Source organism: Trematomus bernacchii, unplaced genomic scaffold (genome assembly GCF_902827165.1).
Source record: "Trematomus bernacchii unplaced genomic scaffold, fTreBer1.1, whole genome shotgun sequence".
Taxonomy (NCBI): domain Eukaryota; kingdom Metazoa; phylum Chordata; class Actinopteri; order Perciformes; family Nototheniidae; genus Trematomus; species Trematomus bernacchii.
The window spans coordinates 228833-252566 of record NW_022987711.1 but is presented as its reverse complement, the minus strand read 5'-3'; the positions used below and the strand labels follow the sequence as shown (position 1 = coordinate 252566).

At 41.9% G+C, this 23734-nt stretch overlaps 1 protein-coding gene across 3 annotated transcripts in view; it reads right to left on the bottom strand.

The window, feature by feature from the left end:
- Positions 1-23734, bottom strand: part of tmem269 (transmembrane protein 269) — a 39837-nt gene that overhangs the window by 15104 nt on the left and 999 nt on the right. Inside the window, exons 2-4 of one of the 3 annotated variants that reach the window (XM_034141028.1) lie at positions 15925-15974; positions 13340-13487; positions 6221-6318 (exon numbers count right to left, since the gene is read on the bottom strand). In XM_034141028.1, coding sequence (XP_033996919.1) covers positions 6221-6318; positions 13340-13487; positions 15925-15949 — 271 coding nt within the window. In that variant the 5' untranslated portion in view covers positions 15950-15974. Of the gene's footprint in view, positions 1-6220; positions 6319-13339; positions 13488-13766; positions 14710-15924; positions 15975-23734 lie in introns of those variants that run through there. The other 2 variants (XM_034141027.1, XM_034141029.1) reach the window with 2 other exon arrangements.

Below are 23734 nucleotides of genomic sequence, written 5' to 3'. Positions count from 1 at the left end.
TTTTGACCAAGGTAAGCCATATTTACATGTTTAGCTTCTTGGCTCCACATGTGATGATGTACGCTTTCGTTGATAGCGTCGCGAATGTTTATCACTGAGTGTTGAGGTGGGCACCGTTAGATTCAGTGTCTCCAGGACACCAAAAAAGAGTGTTCGGTTGTGCATCTAGGATAAGTAATAAGGGAGTTCTGAGTGAGTTTATGTGCCTTTGTAGGTTACGTTTTTTTCGTCGAGGCTAATTCAGAGGCTGAGTGCTAGCATTGTGGGTTTTTTTTGAAAAAAAAAATTAAAAAGATCAGTTAGCTGAGTTTCTTCCCGTTACATGGATATAACACATTCATAGTTTTATTCAATATTAAGATTCCTTAGACGTTGTTTCCTGCAAATGACGCGTTTATCCGCCCGGTACCGGGGGGAAGGCGTGAAACAGGTTAAGGAGGCTGCTGTTAAATTACAGGCTGCTTTTAACATTATTCAGACTCAGCTCTCTGAACTAAAGCTTCTTTTAAATGTTGAGAAAACCAAGGTAATGCTCTTTTCAAAAGCTAAAAAGACACCAGAGCCTGTTTTAGATATTGTAACTACGCAAGGAATAAAACTTGAAGTGGTTGCCTGTTACAAATACCTTGGTATCTGGCTTGATGATTGTCTCACTTTTAAACGTCATGTCAATAACCTGCTTAAAAAACTGAGGGTTAGGCGAGGTTTCTTCTACAGGAACAAGTCCTGTTTCTGGCTCGAGGCCAGAAAAAGGCTAGTCACTGTGACCTTTTGACCTGTGCTGGACTATGGTGATTTGATTTATATGAATGCACCTGCCAATTGCCTGGTCAAGTTAGATGCTGCGTATCACAGTGCACTGAGATTTGTGACAAACTTTTGTTGCTCTGTTTATGTTTTTAATGTTTCATGTGGAACCTACTTGAGCAGGTCTCCCTTGAAAAAGAGATCAATGATCTCAATGGGATACAACCTGGATAAATAAAGGTTTGAAATGAAATGAAATGAAATGTAATCACCGTTGCTAAAAACTGTAATGACCGATGCTATGGACTGTAATGACCGTTGCCAAGGACTGTAATGACCGCTGTTAAGGACTGTAATGACCGTTGCTACGGACTGTAATGACCGTTGCTACGGACTGTAATGACCGATGCTAAGGACTGTTGCTAAGGACTGTTGCTAAGGACTGTAATGACCGTTGCTAAGGACTGTACTGACCGTTGCCAAGGACTGTAATGACCGATGCTAAGGACTGTTGCTAAGGACTGTAATGACCGTTGCCAAGGACTGTAATGACCGTTGCTAAGGACTGTAATCACCGTTGCTAAAAACTGTAATGACCGATGCTATGGACTGTAATGACCGATGCTATGGACTGTAATGACCGTTGCTAAGGACTGTAATGACCGTTGCTAAGGACTGTAATGACCGCTGTTAAGGACTGTAATGACCGTTGCTAAGGACTGTAATGACCGATGCTATGGACTGTAATGACCGTTGCTAAGGACTGTAATGACCGTTGCTAAGGACTGTAATGACCGCTGTTAAGGACTGTAATGACCGATGCTATGGACTGTAATGACCGTTGCCAAGGACTGTAATGACCGCTGTTAAGGACTGTAATGACCGTTGCTACGGACTGTAATGACCGTTGCTACGGACTGTAATGACCGATGCTAAGGACTGTTGCTAAGGACTGTTGCTAAGGACTGTAATGACCGTTGCTAAGGACTGTAATGACCGTTGCCAAGGACTGTAATGACCGTTGCCAAGGACTGTAATCACCGTTGCTAAAAACTGTAATGACCGATGCTATGGACTGTAATGACCGATGCTATGGACTGTAATGACCGTTGCTAAGGACTGTAATGACCGTTGCTAAGGACTGTAATGACCGCTGCTAAGGACTGTAATGACCGTTGCTAAGGACTGTAATGACCGATGCTATGGACTGTAATGACCGTTGCTAAGGACTGTAATGACCGTTGCTAAGGACTGTAATGACCGTTGCTAAGGACTGTAATGACCGTTGCTAAGGACTGTTGCTAAGGACTGTAATGACCGTTGCTAAGGACTGTAATGACCGTTGCTAAGGACTGTACTGACCGTTGCCAAGGACTGTACTGACCGTTGCCAAGGACTGTAATGACCGTTGCTAAGGACTGTAATCACAGTTGCCAAGGACTGTAATCACAGTTGCTAAGGACTGTAATGACCGTTGCTACGGAGTGTAATGACCGATGCTAAGGACTGTTGCTAAGGACTGTAATGACCGTTGCTAAGGACTGTAATGACTGTTGCTAAGGAGGATCGAGAAAGAGAAAGGAAAACAGGTTAAAATAAAATAAATCAAGGACTGTAATGACCGCTGTTAAGGACTGTAATGACCGTTGCTAAGGACTGTAATGACCGTTGCTAAGGACTGTTGCTAAGGACTGTAATGACCGTTGCTAAGGACTGTACTGACCGTTGCTAAGGACTGTACTGACCGTTGCCAAGGACTGTACTGACCGTTGCCAAGGACTGTAATCACAGTTGCTAAGGACTGTAATGACCGTTGCTACGGAGTGTAATGACCGATGCTAAGGACTGTTGCTAAGGACTGTAATGACCGTTGCTAAGGACTGTAATGACTGTTGCTAAGGAGGATCGAGAAAGAGAAAGGAAAACAGGTTAAAATAAAATAAATCTTAAAAATGAAAATATTTCCACACAAATCATAATTTTTGCAAATTATTTTGGCGGCAAATATTTCATTTATACCCTTTAATATTTTATTTGGGCTTTTAGATGAAGACCGCACACAGTTAATAAATACAACTATTCTTCTGGCTAAAATACATATTTTTAAAAGTCAATCAAGGAGTAATCTAAATTTAAGGTGTTTGAAGAGTAGATTAAAAATACAATTTATTATGGATACAATTATTGCCACAAAAAATCAAAGGCTCAACACGCCATGAAATGGGAAATAATGAGCTCTAACGAAGAGTGGGATTAAAGGAACAATAAATATGCCATGTTGTGTTTTTGGTGGTATTTGGTTGTCAACCTATTTGTTTGTGAAATTGTTACGTGCCGTGGTTTGTTCGTGTGTCTCTCTCTCCCCCTCTTCCCCTGATTGTCTCCCTCCAGGTTTTGTTTTGTTTTTGTCTGAGATGGGAATGTCATCTCCTATATGTTATTATTTAGCCCATTTTATTTTTATTTTGGCAGCCCACTTGCATGCCTTCGCGGACCACAGGTTGGGAACCGCTGCCTTAGACGTAACAATGTCATTAGATATAAAACACTAGCAGACTTAGTGACTGATTGTATTCTGAAGAAAGGGATTTATAAAAGCTCTCATTGATGCCACAGCTTCTATTTTTAACTCTGCTCTAATTCCCACAGCATTTAGTCATGAGTTTATATTCTATTAGAGTCAGAGGAATGTTATCACGCTGCCAGAGACACACGACCCTCAGAGCAAACATCTCAGAGTTGTTTTTAAACTGAATCAACATGCTTTTATCTTGAAAAGTCCTCACTGTGTGTTTCTAGAGCGTCTGTGCAGGAAAGCTGCAGTGAGTTATTGGACCTATTTGTTCTGAATTTTCCATCTTTAATAAAAGCAAAAGAAATGTTTAAACTATCTGCATTTATTTATTGTTTTAATTAATATTTTAGTGAGTATTCAGTGCTTTACTGCAGCAAAACAAGCTGTAAGATTGTATATGTTGAATAAATATCTTATTTTAAAATAAAGCAGTCTGATTTGAATAATAATTGAAGGGTGGTGTGTATATTTGACAGAAAAGGTAGAATGAAGTCGTAGTAAATGTGTTTTTTTATTCTTTATTCATCTGTACAGGATCTCAAATGGCTCCAGAAGATCTGATATTGATAGAAAAGTATTTTTTAAATTGATTAAAACATCTTTGAAATGCAGAAATCTCAGAAAAAGCAAAATATCTGTAGATTTCTTGCTTTTATATGAAAGTGAATATAACATAAACTTGGACTCTGCGACTTTGGGGTTGTGCAAAACAAGACATTTGAAGCCTATTGACTTTAATAAATTGACATTTCTTGACATTCTCTTGCACTATTTGATCCGTTTCATCTGTTCTATGTCCTATAGATATTCATGTTGCACTGTTGGAGGAGCCTTACGCTTTTCATTGACATATCTCCTGAAGCTGCTGAGCTCATGATGAGAATGCCTTGAAATCTTGTATCTTACTTATTTCTTGCCGTTTTAAACCCAAATATAAGCAGCTGAACCCATGCTGAGGGTAGCCGTCACTGCACCCGGCGCTCCTCTGGCTGCCACAGTTTTCCAAAGTGGAATTTCCGCGTCAGCCCGACGGGCAGCGATTCAATAAATTCAATAAACCACATTCCCTCGCCGCGCCTCTTTATCCGGCAACATGTGTCCGAGGGTTAGGTGACCAGCAGGAAGCCCCCCCCCCCACCGGAGGTCAAACATCTCTGGAATGCCAGGAATGCAGCGCGGATAAGAGCGAAGGGATCAGACGGACAATCGAAGCGCGACGCCGTGGAATTTAAAAGGTGATTCAAACAATTGTTCATTCTGCAAAACAACATCCAGCTGCAGAGGCATGCCGAACAAACAGCTCGGACACAAAGGAGGGTCACGTGACGCGGGGGGGGGGGGGCGTGCACCTGGAGCTATTTCGGGAGAATGTCCACTTTCACACGGGAGCCTCGCAGTTTATTTCCATAACACCAGAATGTCTTATCGGTGCAAAACAAGCCTCCGTTCAGATCTCACGTGCTGGGAGTTTCCACTGGACGCTGCAAACTCATCTGCTGCCATTCAAGACATGTTTTAGACTTTATTTGAACCTGCAGTTTACACCTCGTGCATCTCGACTTCTTGGCCAAAATATCGACCAAATGTTCCTCAAACTGGATTTGAACTCATGAAAGGATATGCATTTAATAGTGCATAAGTAACGTTTGAAGTGAATGCCTCTTAAAACTACCATCTTTAGATCCGAATACTTTGAATACTCATTTAGGAGCTGATGGCTTAGTTCCATAACACCAGGAGATGTTATCGGAGCAAAGCGAGCCTCCGTCAGATCTCAGGCTGCGATGCCACTTTAGAAACAGCTTCTTCAAAATGTTTATTAACTTTTAGTAAATCAGTAAAAACCTATCCATGCGTGATGCATTCGTGGCCAAAATATTCCTCAAACTGGATTTAAACTCATGACAGACCCTCCCCCTATCGACCATGATATGCATTTAAAAGTTGATAAGTAACGTTTAAAGTGAACATCCAGCTTCATCACATTTGGAGTCTTTTCATTCTCTTTTAGGAGCTGGGGATGGGGGGGGGGGGTGAAACACCTGACCTTGTGACAGAACATCCATCTGTTTCTATGTGATCTGTATTAACTTGCACTGATTGGTCTGTTTTGTTGAGTGGGAGGAGCCTCAGATGTACTTTGATATATCTGCGCTGTCGCTCTGCACACGTGACGATAAAAGCCTTGAATCCTTTGTTTTCAAAGGAATAAACGTGTCGGCTAACGTTCACTCTGACTCAGTGGTTTCTGTCCTCTAGACGTAACCGTGTCTTTAGATGTGAACCAGACTTAGTGACAGATTGAATTCTGACTAACAGGATTTAGAAAAGCTCCCATTGATGCCACAGCTTCTATTTTTAACTCTGCTCTAATTCTCTCAGCCCTTCATTGATATCTCTGCTCTGTAGCTGTAGCTGTGCACACGTGACAATACAAGCCTCGACTCCTCCCCCTTTCCTTCTCTTTCTCCACCCCCGTTTCCTTCTCTTTCTCCACCCCCGTTTCCTTCGCCCTTTCCTCCCCCGATCTCTGTTTCCTTCCCTGTTGCCTATTAAACACCTGAACTTTGGAAAGAACATCCATAACATCCATCCGCAATCTATATCTATATCTAGATAGATAGATATGTATGAGGAGTCTGTGACCTCAGATGTTCATTGATATATCTAAACTGTAGCTCAGTACACATGACAATAAAAGCCTTGTCCCCGTTTTCCTCCCTCATCCAACCCTCCCCCGTCCCATTTCCCTCCCCCGTCCCATTTCCCTCCCCCGTCCCATTTCCCTCCCCCGTCCCTTTTTCCTCCTCCTTTTCCGTTCCCTCCCCCGTCTCTCCCTCCCGTCTCTCTCTGTCTGTCTCCTCTCTCTCCTCTCTCTCCTCCCCCCTCCCCACTCACCCAGAGCAGAGCAGGCTCCCAGCCGCCTGGCAACGGCTCCGTCGGCCAGGTCCAGCAGGTAGCCAATCAGAACGAGCCAACAGGCGGCGTGATGGTGCCTGAACACAACACCAGAGACAGGGGCAGACGTGAGACTCAGAAAACACAGAGAGGCACGTTGGAGCAATGCAACAGAGCAGAAACAGGCTTTTTACTGACTAGTTGAACAGATGGGAGGAGTTTGGCCTGCTGTGTTTGGTGCAGAAACATACAAAAAAGGGAAAGACGTGACAGACGACATATTGGAGTCATGCACAACAAAGAGAGGGACGTTTGAGCAATGCATAGGACCAGAAACAGGCTTTTCACTGACTAGTTTAACAGATATATATATACATGAAAAATGACCCAATGGTGTGTGGTGCAGAAACATAAAAAGGGTAAGAGAAATGACCCAAAAAGGGGGAGACGTGAGACCTATCGGACAACAAAGAGAGGGACGTTTGAGCAATGCAACAGACCAGAAACAGGCTTTTCACCGACTAGCTTAACAGATATGAGGAGTGTGTCTTGGTGTGTTTGGAGCAGAAACATTAAAAAAAAGGTAAGAAACCCAAAGAGGGCGAGACGTGAGACAGATGCACGACAAAGAGAGGGACGTTTGAGCAATGAAACAGAAACTAGAGGTTCATTAGATACGAGGAGTGTGTCTTGGTGTGTTTGGAGCAGAAACATAAGGTCAGCAAAATGACCAAGAAATAAACATTTACATCTGTATTTACATGAAGTACAGATGTAAAGTATGTTGTGCAACAGACCACAACGTAGAGAAAGAAAGAGGAATCAGGTTTATCACCAACTCGTTTTAAAAGGGAAGAAAAATGACCAAAAAAATAAATAAATGTAAAAGAAAAAACTATAAAAAAAAATGGAAATATAGAGAAATATTTTCACGAAAAAAACTACGTAACGTATTTAACAACAAGCTACTCTGAAAAATGACATGTGTGTAGTTATGTTATTAAAGTGGAAAGCTGTGCAGATAAGAGGTATCTAAAGCCATATCTACAAAAAGATACAAAAAGATACGAGAGAACTACAACAATTAAATGTATCTTTTTGTAGTTCTATAGAGAGGTGAAGTCCCTCCCTTTCCTCCATGGGACCTTATTTCTGAAAAAGTATGCATTGAAGTCAATGGAGAGAGAAAGATTATCTTTCGATCCCGTTTGAATTGTGCCATGAATTACACATATGATGTTTGTCAATCTAAAAGATAATTTTACAAGTCAAAAAAATAAAAATGTGTCGTAAAACTGTGAAGTAACACTTTGTTTGTGTGAAACCGCTCAATGAACTCCATCTCCCGTCTCGCACCACACACCCAGACGGCCGTCACGTTGGCACATCTCACTTCTTTCTTTCAGAATGAGGCGGAAAGTATTAAAAGAGGTGAAAATCACTCCAAGTCTGGGCGTGTTGAGAGCTGTGCATACACACAAGGGGAGTGAGTCGGTTCCTAAGAGCCAGCATGCGGGACCGGGACTCTGGGATTTGTAGTCTTTCTAGTTGCCTATTTTTCATAGTCTTATATTTCAACAGTTTTACGACAAACTGTGACTTTTTTGACATGGAAATTATTATTTAAGATTGTCAAACATCATATGTGTAATTCATGGCACAATTCAAACGGGATCGAGAGATAATCTTTCTCTCTCCATTGACTTCAATACATATTTTTTCCGAAATAAGGTCCCATGGGGCGGAAGTAGATGGGCCGGACTTCGTCTCTCTATTGTGTCTCTTTGTAGTTCTCCTTTTTGCAACAGACAATAAACTGAAAGAGAAATCAGAAAACTATTAAAAACTAGAGAAAGAGAAGGTTTGACCGAGTAGTTTAACAGATGTTAGTTTGCCTTGGTGTGTGTGTGTGTGTGACGTAGAAACAGATGTTAGTAGCTTGCCTTGGTGTGTGTGTGACGCAGAAACAGATGTTAGTAGTTTGCCTTGGTGTGTGTGTGACGCAGAAACAGATGTTAGTAGTTTGCCTTGGTGTGTGTGTGACGCAGAAACAGATGTTAGTAGTTTGCCTTGGTGTGTGTGTGTGACGCAGAAACAGATGTTAGTAGCTTGCCTTGGTGTGTGTGTGAGACGCAGAAACAGATGTTAGTAGTTTGCCTTGGTGTGTGTGTGTGACGCAGAAACAGATGTTAGTAGTTTGCCTTGGTGTGTGTGTGACGCAGAAACAGATGTTAGTAGTTTGCCTTGGTGTGTGTGTGTGACGCAGAAACAGATGTTAGTAGTTTGCCTTGGTGTGTGTGTGTGTGTGACGTAGAAACAGATGTTAGTAGTTTGCCTTGGTGTGTGTGTGTGACGCAGAAACAGATGTTAGTAGCTTGCCTTGGTGTGTGTGACGCAGAAACAGATGTTAGTAGTTTGCCTTGGTGTGTGTGTGACGCAGAAACAGATGTTAGTAGCTTGCCTTGGTGTGTGTGTGAGACGCAGAAACAGATGTTAGTAGTTTGCCTTGGTGTGTGTGTGTGACGCAGAAACAGATGTTAGTAGTTTGCCTTGGTGTGTGTGTGACGCAGAAACAGATGTTAGTAGTTTGCCTTGGTGTGTGTGTGTGACGCAGAAACAGATGTTAGTAGTTTGCCTTGGTGTGTGTGTGTGTGTGACGTAGAAACAGATGTTAGTAGTTTGCCTTGGTGTGTGTGTGTGACGCAGAAACAGATGTTAGTAGCTTGCCTTGGTGTGTGTGACGCAGAAACAGATGTTAGTAGTTTGCCTTGGTGTGTGTGTGACGCAGAAACAGATGTTAGTAGTTTGCCTTGGTGTGTGTGTGACGCAGAAACAGATGTTAGTAGTTTGCCTTGGTGTGTGTGTGACGCAGAAACAGATGTTAGTAGTTTGCCTTGGTGTGTGTGTGACGCAGAAACAGATGTTAGTAGTTTGCCTTGGTGTGTGTGTGTGACGTAGAAACAGATGTTAGTAGTTTGCCTTGGTGTGTGTGAGACGCAGAAACAGATGTTAGTAGCTTGCCTTGGTGTGTGTGTGACGTAGAAACAGATGTTAGTAGCTTGCCTTGGTGTGTGTGTGTGTGACGTAGAAACAGATGTTAGTAGTTTGCCTTGGTGTGTGTGTGACGTAGAAACAGATGTTAGTAGTTTGCCTTGGTGTGTGTGAGACGCAGAAACAGATGTTAGTAGCTTGCCTTGGTGTGTGTGAGACGCAGAAACAGATGTTAGTAGCTTGCCTTGGTGTGTGTGTGACGTAGAAACAGATGTTAGTAGTTTGCCTTGGTGTGTGTGTGACGTAGAAACAGATGTTAGTAGTTTGCCTTGGTGTGTGTGTGTGACGCAGAAACAGATGTTAGTAGTTTGCCTTGGTGTGTGTGTGTGACGCAGAAACAGATGTTAGTAGTTTGCCTTGGTGTGTGTGTGACGCAGAAACAGATGTTAGTAGTTTGCCTTGGTGTGTGTGTGACGCAGAAACAGATGTTAGTAGTTTGCCTTGGTGTGTGTGTGACGCAGAAAACAGATGTTAGTAGTTTGCCTTGGTGTGTGTGTGACGCAGAAACAGATGTTAGTAGTTTGCCTTGGTGTGTGTGTGTGACGCAGAAACAGATGTTAGTAGTTTGCCTTGGTGTGTGTGTGACGCAGAAACAGATGTTAGTAGTTTGCCTTGGTGTGTGTGTGACGTAGAAACAGATGTTAGTAGTTTGCCTTGGTGTGTGTGTGACGCAGAAACAGATGTTAGTAGTTTGCCTTGGTGTGTGTGTGACGCAGAAACAGATGTTAGTAGTTTGCCTTGGTGTGTGTGTGACGTAGAAACAGATGTTAGTAGTTTGCCTTGGTGTGTGTGTGACGCAGAAACAGATGTTAGTAGTTTGCCTTGGTGTGTGTGTGATGCAGAAACAGATGTTAGTAGTTTGCCTTGGTGTGTGTGTGACGCAGAAACAGATGTTAGTAGTTTGCCTTGGTGTGTGTGAGACGCAGAAACAGATGTTAGTAGTTTGCCTTGGTGTGTGTGTGTGTGACGCAGAAACAGATGTTAGTAGTTTGCCTTGGTGTGTGTGTGACGCAGAAACAGATGTTAGTAGTTTGCCTTGGTGTGTGTGTGTGACGCAGAAACAGATGTTAGTAGTTTGCCTTGGTGTGTGTGTGACGCAGAAACAGATGTTAGTAGCTTGCCTTGGTGTGTGTGTGACGCAGAAACAGATGTTAGTAGTTTGCCTTGGTGTGTGTGTGACGCAGAAACAGATGTTAGTAGTTTGCCTTGGTGTGTGTGTGACGTAGAAACAGATGTTAGTAGTTTGCCTTGGTGTGTGTGTGTGACGCAGAAACAGATGTTAGTAGTTTGCCTTGGTGTGTGTGACGTAGAAACAGATGTTAGTAGTTTGCCTTGGTGTGTGTGTGTGACGCAGAAACAGATGTTAGTAGTTTGCCTTGGTGTGTGTGTGTGACGCAGAAACAGATGTTAGTAGTTTGCCTTGGTGTGTGTGTGACGCAGAAACAGATGTTAGTAGTTTGCCTTGGTGTGTGTGTGACGCAGAAACAGATGTTAGTAGCTTGCCTTGTGTGTGTGTGTGACGCAGAAACAGATGTTAGTAGTTTGCCTTGGTGTGTGTGTGACGCAGAAACAGATGTTAGTAGTTTGCCTTGGTGTGTGTGTGACGTAGAAACAGATGTTAGTAGTTTGCCTTGGTGTGTGTGTGTGACGCAGAAACAGATGTGTAGTAGTTGCCTTGGTGTGTGTGTGTGACGCAGAAACAGATGTTAGTAGTTTGCCTTGGTGTGGTGTGTGACGCAGAAACAGATGTTAGTAGTTTGCCTTGGTGTGTGTGTGACGTAGAAACAGATGTTAGTAGTTTGCCTTGGTGTGTGTGTGACGCAGAAACAGATGTTAGTAGTTTGCCTTGGTGTGTGTGTGACGTAGAAACAGATGTTAGTAGTTTGCCTTGGTGTGTGTGTGACGCAGAAACAGATGTTAGTAGTTGCCTTGGTGTGTGTGTGTGTGACGCAGAAACAGATGTTAGTAGTTTGCCTTGGTGTGTGTGAGACGCAGAAACAGATGTTAGTAGTTTGCCTTGGTGTGTGTGTGTGACGCAGAAACAGATGTTAGTAGTTTGCCTTGGTGTGTGTGTGACGCAGAAACAGATGTTAGTAGTTTGCCTTGGTGTGTGTGTGACGCAGAAACAGATGTTAGTAGTTTGCCTTGGTGTGTGTGTGTGACGCAGAAACAGATGTTAGTAGTTTGCCTTGGTGTGTGTGTGTGTGACGCAGAAACAGATGTTAGTAGTTTGCCTTGGTGTGTGTGTGACGTAGAAACAGATGTTAGTAGTTTGCCTTGGTGTGTGTGTGTGTGTGACGCAGAAACATAAACACAGATAAAAGGTAAGAAAAATCACAACATTTATAAAAAACGATAAAATAAATTCTAATAGAGAAATATTTACATGAAATACAGATAAACGTATGATCTGACAAATAATAAAATATGTGCAGTATTGTTATTAAAGTGGAAAGCTGAGCAGATATTAAAGGAGGTATCTATGCAGCGTAGCCACATTTTAGCGACAGACGATAAACTGAAGAAATAAGAAAGACATGAAACTCTGCAGAGAATGAAACCAACAGATGAGGAGCAAGAAGATACAACAGTCTCTCCTGCAGTCAAACATGATGAGGGTAAAATGTGAAACCGTTGCCGAGACAGTATCTGTCTCTATTCACCTCATGAAGCCCCGCCCCTTTCCCCACTTCCTGTTCAAACGCTAATGTGTTAGCTCTTCCGGTTTAGCATTAGCAGTTTAATTAGAGATCATTCACAGCTACACTGCGCTAACAAGCTAGCTAGCGAGTGTTAGCTCTCTAGCTAGGCAACAAGCTAGCTAGCGAATGTTAGCTTTATAGTTAGCTATGGCCAAATTGGTGGCTGTCATTATTTAAATAAGAGTTACTTTTTAACCCCTTATGGTTAGCCTTAAAGTGTCTACTTTCAGACAAAGAGTCATTATTAAAACATTGATTAAGTGTTTTAAGCATTTTTTAGGCTGCTCTCTAGCTAGCTCCAAACATCAACGTAATACCTCAAATATACATTTATTTAGATAAAATAATCACATATGGTTTGTTCTTGCCTGAAAAGCTGTTATAACTTAACAACAGTTCATTTAAAAGCTTAAAAACAGTTTATTTGGTAAGTAAAAGGTAGCTAAAGCTAGCTACGCTATGCTAAAGTAATAGCATTTGCGCTGCAACAGGGAGAACCAACACATTAAACGGTGACGTAGAAGCTCCACAGAGCCGGGGAGCATCAGGTGAATAGAGAGCGATCATCTCCAGGTGTTTCTGGACACGTTTCAGTTTTAGTTTTAAGCACTTGCCTGAGTGTCTCTAACGAAGCTTAGTGCAGCTCGTCTGCCATCATTTAGCATTACTTACTGTACGCAGGCCCTGAGGGGCAAACACAACAACACTGGTTGAAAAAAAAACACATCGTTTGGTCGTAATCATTATCGTTCAAATAAAAACAAACAAAGCCATGCAATCATTTTATATCAGTTGAGGATCAGTGGAGGGCCTCATTTTAGTAAGTATGGTGGCCCTTAGGGGACAATATAAGCACAAACTTCATTTTTCAGTCCACATTTTGTCCTTTCTTCTTCAAAATGAAGTCAACTAAATGTAGTGGTTTCTAAATATGTTAAAATATGTGTTTTGCGCGTATGCTTTCCCTCAAAGTCACTATAACTACTAACTTTGCCTTTAAACTCTAGCCAGATCCTGAAATACTATCCCCTATATTTTAGGTTTGTCACCTTGGTTGCTGATTGGCTAATGGCTGCACAACCCAAAAAACATAGTGACAAGCTCATTCTCAATGTGCTTTAAAGACAAGCTCATTCTCAATGTGCTTTAAAGACAAGCTCATTCTCAATGTGCTTTAAAGACAAGCTCATTCTCAATGTGCTTTAATGAACTAACGAACCACATCTTTCATTCTCCATAAAACCTTTGCTCTGGTTGTTTGTTTGTTTACTGAAAAGGGAGATTTTGAATGATTACGACCAAGCTTTAGATCCCGCCTGAATGATGCTTCAGATATGAATAAATAGTAAATGGAGCTTGTTCTCACCCCTGCAGGCTGCTCAGGATGGACGCCATGCCCATCACCATGTTGGCTATCGACAGAGCGTTCGCTGCATTTTTACGAGCGAATTCCTTGATCTGCTGTCCTGTCGCTTCGTCCGTCAGGAAGATCTTGTTGGTGCACTGAAAGAAACCTGAGAAAAGAGCGGAAGTTAGACGGCGTCGGGGCAAAACAAAAAACTCTAACGCTAACGGCTAAATGACCCGATACCATACCAGCTGACCTCTCCATAAAAGAGTCCGAATGGGAAAATCCCAGTTTGAGTCACATAACATTATCTCAATGCAGTCATATAGTATCTGTCTCCATGCTACGGGATGTTGTAGCTGTATTTCTTCTCCTCTTTGCATTTAAATCAACATATTACTTTACATCAGATTCTCCTTTTCAAATTAAAAGAAGCATCACTTACCAAGACTTTGTTTTTTGGACGCAGACCGACCTTTACGATTCATTCATCCACTTTCAGATCACTAAAATGCATTTTTTGTACGTTACTGTATTCGTTCATTCGCAGTCACAGCATGCAAAATGACAGAGTGTCTCATTATCACTTAGACATGTCTATGCAATAAACATTGTTATACATTTGTGTAGCTTTACTCAGCATGCATTACACTTCAGTATCAGTTAGGGCTGCACGATTATGGCCAAAAGAATAATCACGATTATTTGTAACTGCTTTAAAAAAAATGCTTTAAAGTCCTGCATAAAAACAGTTCTTTACACCTCAATCATTTTGCCTGTCTGTTGTTTATTACCTTAATAAACATATACATGTACGACCGGAGCACGCATTTTAGACGTCAAAATCGCTGCTAAAATCGTGATAGATATTAATATTTGAATAACTGTGCAGCCCTAAAATCAAGAGATGATATTTGCAGAGTAGAAGACACCAAAAAGGATACAGTTTTCGGACGGTGAACGGGACGTTTTTAGCGCTTAGCGAAATCTTACTGGGAGTGAAACACACACACACACAGATACTGGTTTTGGGTACAGAGGGGACTAAACAAAAACACAGAGAGCTGGAACTACTGCGAGAAACGAACCGGAGCGAAGGTCAGCTGATCACACCTCGTTAATCAATTAATAATAATACGAATAATAATCTATTGAATCCACTGCAGCCCTGCGTTAAACATCCTGGTGTAATCTGCTATAAACACTAAACTGCAAGGGGTTAACTCTCCAATTGGGATTAATTACTAAGTGCATTTGCTTTAAAGAGTCCCTGTCCTCTACTTTAAAGAGTCCTCTCCTGCTGATGTTCAGGTGTATATCAGTATGTAGTGTCTCTACTTTAAAGAGTCCTCTCCTGCTGATGTTCAGGTGTATATCAGTATGTAGTGTCTCTACTTTAAAGAGTCCTCTCCTGCTGATGTTCAGGTGTATATCAGTATGTAGTGTCTCTACTTTAAAGAGTCCTCTCCTGCTGATGTTCAGGTGTATATCAGTATGTAGTGTCTCTACTTTAAAGAGTCCTCTCTCCTGCTGATGTTCAGGTGTATATCAGTATGTAGTGTCTCTACTTTAAAGAGTCCTCTCCTGCTGATGTTCAGGTGTATATCAGTATGTAGTGTCTCTACTTTAAAGAGTCCTCTCCTGCTGATGTTCAGGTGTATATCAGTACACTCTAAAGGGATGGGTAACACCATAAAAAAGCAGAATAGGAACTCTTTAAACTTGATACATGTGGTTGTTTGAGATAAATAAGCAGTATGAAGTCATAGTGCTGCCCCAAGACAGAATGCACAGATAAATGATTTTTCTTTTTATAAATTTTGCAGTTATATAGCAACCCTTCAAGTGTTTTCACCCTGAACTTCCTGTGATTCCAAAGCCAGGCGAGTTCAAGACATCTGAAAGAAAACAGCGGATGAGACACAGCAGAAAGCCAAAAACAACCAACACTTGTTCAGAGCATGCTCTCTACTCTCCCACAGCGTCAGACACTGCAGAGAGCACGCTGATACTTTGTCTTCAAATACTGCAAAGTTTCTACCTAACAAAGAATGTGCAGCTGAGAGAAAAGTCTGCACTCTGTCTCGGACAAAAGAGTCAGATTTCAAGCAGCGTCTGGCAGGCTGCCTAATGGCTGCAATGCATTGTGGGAAAGCCCTTGTTATTATGCAGCGCTGTGCGATGTTACCTGGTAACGACTAACGAGACTAAACAAGGGCAAACAGGATGAACTGAGGTGGAAATAAACTGTTTAAACTAAGATGCTTTCAAATCAGGGGATATTGCATACAACAAAGAATACATACAAGTCAATCTTACACCTTGTGAATCTGGAGATTAACTCACAAAATATACAAATCAACAATAAAAACATTCAGTTATAATAAACAACCCAATATAAGTACATTTTAACACATATTTAAACCACTTATTTGACATTAAACGATGCATACCTGCACATAATGCATAGTGTTTTAACTCTGAATTGCATGTGTAATCTGCCCGGTCACGTTAATGATGGTCTGGCTCTCGTGTCCCCGAGTGACCGAGGCTTTAAACATAATGATCAGTAATCAGTAATCCAGATTATGAGGAGAACGTACCGGAGGAGGGAGTCAGCAGGATCATGATCGACTGAGGCTCAAACTATCAGCTGCAGGAGAGAGGGGACAAAACACAGGAGGGTTAGAGTCAGAGAAACATTTAGACGACTTCCAACAGAATGTTGATCAGAAAACAGTTTTTGGTTGAACACAGGATTTTTATTTATTTTATATATTCATTAGCTGCAGGAGAGAGGGGACAAAACACAAGAGCGTTTCCGCCAGCGGGGCGTCTTGCCGTCCAAAAATATTAATAATCCGAGAGAAGATCAAGAGTTTTAATCGCTTGAAATAACGAAAAGAAAAAGGCCATCCCTCTGTTGGGGCAAAGGAGTCTGGTGGGATTATTTTCGGAGTATTGAAGATAGTTTCCCCGACATCGGCGGTGCCTGCTACAGGACAACACGGAACGTGCGCAATTTGAACGTAATGAGCGGGGGGGGGGGGGGGGGGGGGGGGGGGGGGGGAGCACGCGCGTGAACTGCGAGCGCCGGAGCCTCGCCGCGGCGAAACTGAGGCAGGTACTTTTTCTGGCTCTCCAAAATCGAGGTTCTTTCCGGGCCAACAACCGGGCTGAGTACGCTAAACTAGAGAATCGCTGGCAACTACAAATGAACATATTGACCGCATGCCAATATTTTTCGATGGTAAAGTTTCGTTTTGCACTTTTATTTTGGTAGTAATAAGATCGGGACTCTTATTTTGAAGGAACTTTTACCAGAAGTGAATGCACAACGGAGCAGAATGTTTCGCCTCCCAAGACTTTACTCATTTCCCCTTTGCTTTTCGTTCGGGTTCATTCAATTTTTTGTAAAACAAACACACGGCGCACGCGAGTAAACCGCTTTCTGGCTCCGTCATCACACCAATGCACGGGCAACATCAAATAATTAACATTTATCTCTGTTGGGGTGCACATTTTGCTGTCCTTATTTCTTGATGTTAAAAAGTGGTTGCCACTGATGGCAACCAAAGGCCAAGAAGTGGTTGACATTTTTTCTGAATGGTTGCCAATGGCAACCTGGCAACCGTTACTGTCGAGCCCTGATAGCGCTCCGCTAAACCTTTTAAATCTGCTCTCTCCTCCGTCAGCTGTCATTTCAGGTGACTCGACGCAACCCTCCTCCCCCCCCTTTCACCTCCTGTCCCTCTGGATCCAGGGGGAAGCTAAGCCCCTCCTCTCACTACTCAGTCCGAACCCAACCATCCATTCACCACCAACAGGGTCTAGACCCCGGGGGGTTTCATCGAATCGGTTCTCCCCTCCCTCTGAATCCAGGGTCAAGCTAAGCCCCTCCCCTTCAGATCGAACCCAACCATCCATTCACCACTACCAGTGTCTAGACCCCGGGGGGTTTTCATCGGATTGGTTCTCCCCTCCCGAATGATACTCCTGCACAACAGGGCCTAATCGCCAAAACTCCATTACATTCATTTGTGTATTCCTGGCAATAAATATGTATTCTTCCATCAACACGTCTCTCCTGACTGAAGGGTTATTGTCCGAATAGAATCAAGAGGAAACAAATGCTTATTAATTCCGTCCCTTTACTCGGCTGCTCCTTTAAATCATGTCTGCCGTTATAAGTAACTTCTATTATATTTGTATATATTAAAATATATATTACATTTGGGCGATATACCGCTTCATACCGTACAGCGTGAACTTAATACCGTATGATATAAATCGTTCATATACGTCAATAAAGTTGAAAAAGTGTCAAAGTGTGCTCTAGCGGTGCGACAGTGAAATGTGTCCCCTTTATTCTGAAGCTAAGTTTGAAGGTCAATCATAAAATAAATGTTTCTATGTGCACACAGTTTCAGGGAAGGGGGGTTTGTTTACATCTCCAAACAGTGCTTTTGTTGTTATCAATTATCTCGTTCCCTGCATAACGGGAGGATAGAAAAATAAATAAAGCGTCCCTTTTCTCTCGTGCTACACTCCCCAAAAAGGAGCTAGTCGGGTGTAATGCATCTTTCTTTGAGTAACTAACCCAACACTGGTTATTGTTGTTGTTGTTGTTGTGTGGTACGCAAAGTTAGCACAGTAACATGGTTTACATGTTGCAGCTGTTTCATGCTTTCTGATTCCTTCATCAGACGGGGCCCCGTGATCAGGGGCCAAAACGTATAAATGATACATTTCCAATCAATTAATAAATATCAGATATGAGTTTTTTTGCCCAGAGTTTCTCCTTTCTTATAAAAGTCCTGTTGTATTTTTGACTTTGACTTTAATTACTCAGAATATTTTATAGTGTTTGGTTTATATTGGATATAATATTTTTTATTAAGTACAAGATCCGAGTACTTCTACTTTTACTCTAGTACAAGATCCGAGTACTTCTACTCTAGTACAAGATCCGAGTACTTCTACTTTTACTCTAGTACAAGATCCGAGTACTTCTACTTTTACTCTAGTACAAGATCCGAGTACTTCTACTCTAGTACAAGATCCGAGTACTTCTACTTTTACTCTAGTACAAGATCTGAGTACTTCTACTTTTACTCAAGATCCGAGTACTTCTACTTTTACTCTAGTACAAGATCCGAGTACTTCTACTCAAGTACAAGATCCGAGTACTTCTACTTTTACTCTAGTACAAGATCTGAGTACTTCTACTTTTACTCTAGTACAAGATCTGAGTACTTCTACTTTTACTCAAGATCTGAGTACTTCTACTCAAGTACAAGATCCGAGTACTTCTACTTTTACTCTAGTACAAGATCTGAGTACTTCTACTTTTACTCTAGTACAAGATCCGAGTACTTCTACTTTTACTCAAGTACAAGATCTGAGTACTTCTACTTTTACTCAAGTACAAGATCTGAGTACTTCTACTTTTACTCTAGTACAAGATCCGAGTACTTCTACTTTTACTCTAGTACAAGATCCGAGTACTTCTACTTTTACTCAAGATCTGAGTACTTCTACTTTTACTCAAGATCTGAGTACTTCTACTTTTACTCAAGATCTGAGTACTTCTACTTTTACTCAAGTACAAGATCTGAGTACTTCTACTTTTACTCAAGTACAAGATCTGAGTACTTCTACTTTTACTCTAGTACAAGATCCGAGTACTTCTACTTTTACTCTAGTACAAGATCCGAGTACTTCTACTTTTACTCAAGATCTGAGTACTTCTACTTTTACTCAAGATCTGAGTACTTCTACTTTTACTCAAGATCTGAGTACTTCTACTTTTACTCAGATCTGAGTACTTCTACTTTTACTCAAGATCTGAGTACTTCTACTTTTACTCAAGATCTGAGTACTTCTACTTTTACTCAAGTACAAGATCTGAGTACTTCTACTTTTACTCAAGATCTGAGTACTTCTACTTTACTCAAGATCTGAGTACTTCTACTTTTACTCAAGATCTGAGTACTTCTACTTTTACTCAAGTACAAGATCTGAGTACTTCTACTTTTACTCAAGATCTGAGTACTTCTACTTTTACTCAAGATCTGAGTACTTCTACTTTTACTCAAGATCTGAGTACTTCTACTTTTACTCAAGATCTGAGTACTTCTACTTTTAGTACACAGGATTTTGATGCTCAGAGACGCTTTACATAAAATAATACTAATGAAGTATATTTAGTTTCCCGTCGTAGAGAAGTTCCCAGCTGGTTAAATAATTATTAAAATAGCTGGCAGTTCATTTAGAAATCTTTCTTCCGTCCGGTCCTTCGTTCTTTCGGTCTTTCGTTCGTTCGTCCTGTACATCTTTCGTTCGTTCTTTATTTATTTTGTACGTTTGTTCTTCCGTCCGGTCTTTCGTTCTTTTCTTATTCGTTTATCACTGACTGTCATTCTCTATTAATCACTCATTGTTTTCTAAATGAATCCATCAATCAATCTGTTTCCCCAAATGCAGGATTAGATTGTCTAAAATAAAGTATATTTAGTTTCCCATCGTAGAGAAGAAACACCCCGAGGTGGTTAAATAATTATTAAAGTGCAGCTATCATGCTATTTGTAGGCATATATGATGAGTCTCAGATACAAACATGTCTGTGAAGTGTTTTACTCAAAATACAAACAGATCATGAATTTTAGAAATCCCTCATATCCCTCTATTCCAGCTGTTAGAGAAACGCAGATTTTGGGTCTTTAGCTTGAAAAAATAAAAAGAGGCGGCGGAGCTAATGCCTGATCAGAATTATACCGGAGATACAATTAAATTCTGCGGTGATAAAACGCCATCCTGTTCTAAACCACATCAAGGATTATTCCTGAAACAGTATGGAGCTCAAATGCTTTTTCTCTTGCGGGTTTATCACAAGGTGAGTTCCTTTCTGTATGTCCTGCTTTTTAAACACGTGCTCTCCAGTACAGGTTAGCTCTGAGTGTTAGCGAGGCTTGCTAATGTAAACAAAGACGAGATTACGTCCAAAACATGTCAGGCATTGTTTCTGATAGTGCTGTGGGTCCACCATCCGAAATTACGTCATATCGGCAGCACATCTGTATCCGCTCGTTGAACCCCCGTTTTTAAAAGATGTTAGTACGGAGGAAAAGAGAGAGGGTCTATTTCCTGACGCTGCGTGAGTTCCCCGACGCACTGGGGACACATAGTTATGTATCAAAGACATCACAAAGTGCATTTTGCATTATAGGCCCCATTTAAAATAGCTGGCAGTTGATTTAATATTTGCTATTGTAATCTGAAAATCAAAATGAGCCTTATTAATTTATCATAAGTGAATGTTAATATAAAGAACTAAACAAGGCCGTTCAAGGCTTCCTTACAGACGGATCACATTAAACAATCTGTATTCATATTCAGGTTACAGTGACAGGAGTAAAGAAATTAGATAAATATTAACCATATTCAAATCTGATATCAACTTAAATTAAAGCTGCAAGCAGCGTTGAGCGGGTCTTCGACGCTCCGCAGGCTGTTGTCCGCACGTCGAGGTATCATGCAGGAGTTTTCCGGACTCGGCCGTTGGCAAACGTGGGAAGTTTCAGGCCGATCGGACAACGTAAATGGGAGTTACAGCAGTATCATAAACATTGTGTTTGATGGCGAGTGATCTGTCGCCATGGCAACGGAATTTGATGACACCCCATAATACGCCTAGATGTGTTGAGGGCCGGACCATTAGCCATCATCTGATGTCTGGTGCCGTTTGGACGTTTTTCCAGTGAGTTAGGACAACATCGTGTTTTATGGCGAGTGATTCGTTGCCATGGAAACGGCATATGATGACATCCCATAATTCGCATAGTGCTGTTGAGGGCCGGACCATTAACTGTCATCTGAAGTCTGGTGCAGTTTGGAAGCTTTTCCATTGACTTAAGACAACTTCGTGTTTTTTGGCGAGTGATGCGTTGCCATGGAAACGGCATACGGTGAGATCTCAGATTTCACGTAGAGCTGTTGAGTCATGGAGCAGTGATATAAAAGTGAAGATTGTGGGACGATGGGACCGTGTCGATTGGATTTACAGCGACACCGTGTTTTATGGCGAGGAATGCGTTGCCATGGAAACGGCATACGGTGAGATCTCAAATTTCGCGTAGAGCTGTTGAGTCATGGATCAGTAATATAAAAGTGAAGATTGGGGGACGATGGGACCGTGTCCATTGGATTTACAGCGACACCGTGTTTTATGGCGAGGGATTCGTTGCCATGGCAACAGCTTTTGGGGAAAACTCACTTTTGTCCTATTAATGTGTTGAGGGCCGGACCATTAACTGTCATCTGAAGTCTGGTGCAGTTTGGAACCTTTTCCATTGATTTAAGACAACATCGTGTTTTACGGCGTGGGATGCGTTGCCATGGAAACGGCATACGGTGAGATCTCAGATTTCACATAGAGCTGTTGAGGGCCGGACCATTAACTGTCATCTGAAGTCTGGTGCAGTTTGGAACCTTTTCCATTGAATTAAGACAACATCGTGTTTTACGGCGTGGGATGCGTTGCCATGGAAACGGCATACGGTGAGATCTCAGATTTCACGTAGAGCTGTTGAGTCATGGACCAGTGATATAAAAGTGAAGATTGGCGGACGATGGGACCACGTCCATTGGATTTACAGCGACACCGTGTTTTATGGCGAGGAATGCGTTGCCATGGAAACGGCATACGGTGAGATCTCAAATTTCGCGTAGAGCTGTTGAGTCATGGACCAGTGATATAAAAGTGAAGGTTGGGGGACGATGGGACCGTGTCGATTGAATTTACAGCGACACCGTGTTTTACGGCGAGGAATGCGTTGCCATGGAAACGGCATACGGTGAGATCTCAGATTTCACGTAGAGTTGTTGAGTCATGGACCAGTGATATAAAAGTGAAGGTTGGGGGACGATGGGACCGTGTCCATTGGATTTACAGCGACACCGTGTTTTATGGCGAGGGATTTGTTGCCATGGCAACAGCTTTTGAGGAAAACTCACTTTTGTCATATTAATGTGTTGAGGGCCGGACCATTAACTGTCATCTGAAGTCTGGTGTAGATTGGACCATTTTCCATTGACTTAAGACAACATTGTGATGTTTGGTGGCGTTGTGAGCATGTCAGTTGGTGTTATGACATCATCGTATTCCATGGCCATGGCGTTTGATGGGCCTAGCATCGAGCGAACGCGAACTTTGGCGCCAAATAACGGCTGCGCTGTGCGAAAGAAAAAAACTTCCGTGATAACTTTTAATTGCCCATGTCTCGAGATGCTACCCGAAGAATTTCGAGTCGTACGGATAAAGTTCCTGGGAGAAGATAGATTTTGCGTGGAGGACGAAAAACGCGATAAATCGCGTTTTTCCGACGCCAAATTCAAAATGGCCGACTTCCTGTACGTTATTTTATACCCCTCCAAGAGGCTTTTTTGTTCGTCTCCGCACCCTAGATATGCGTAGCGAGTTTCGTTTGTTTACGTGAAAGTTAAAGTTGCCGGCTGTACGATCTAAGCGGAAGTGGGCGTGGCCTACGCAATTTTTAACGTTAAGTTCCGGGACCAATTAAATATAAAAATTTTGCGCACTTCTGACGTGCGTGCGAAACTTGGTGAGTTTTCACATATGTGGCGGGGCTCAAAAGTGCGTGCGATAATAATAATAATAATAATAATAATAATCGGACCAATATCAATAATGTGCTCGTTTACAGTGACGTGGGCTACGCCCACGTCACTGTAGGCCGTTGGCCTACCTACTGTCATGATTTAGGCCACTTTTAATGGGCTTTTACCCGTCTTTTTCCCTGTTTTTAGTGGGTTTTGCATGGTTATCGCTCGCTTCGCGAGCGACTAAATTGATCGTAACGATATTAATTATGCGAGTTGCACTCACGTGGGCTTCGCCCACGTGAGTGGGCTCGCGCGGACTATCTGCCGTCACTATTTCCGAACCTTTTCTGTGCTTTTGTCGGTCGTTTTCCCTGTTTTTGGGTGTTTTTAGCAGGTTTATCGGTCGCTGCGCGACCGATTTCAATAGGGTCTTCGCCGACCTATGGTCTCAGACCCTAATTATTATTAAAATAAGCTTGCAGTTATTTAAATAGTGGACATTTAATCATTGCAGCTGTTAAATGTAAATACAAATGACCTTAGCTCATCCATTAGCACAGGAGAGGGAATAAAGAGTTTGAGATACGGCCATTCAGGGCTTCCATACTCAGACATTTTGACTATCGGAAGAACGAGAGCATTATTCAGAATTAGAGCCTTAAATGGGGTTTTAGGTGGATGGTTATTGGCCTTGCTTTTTCCTCGAATCAAATAGAAGCACTTTTATAGGATTTATTAAAATAAGAGGTATTTCAACGTTGAATCACATTGTTTTGTGATCTTGAGTTC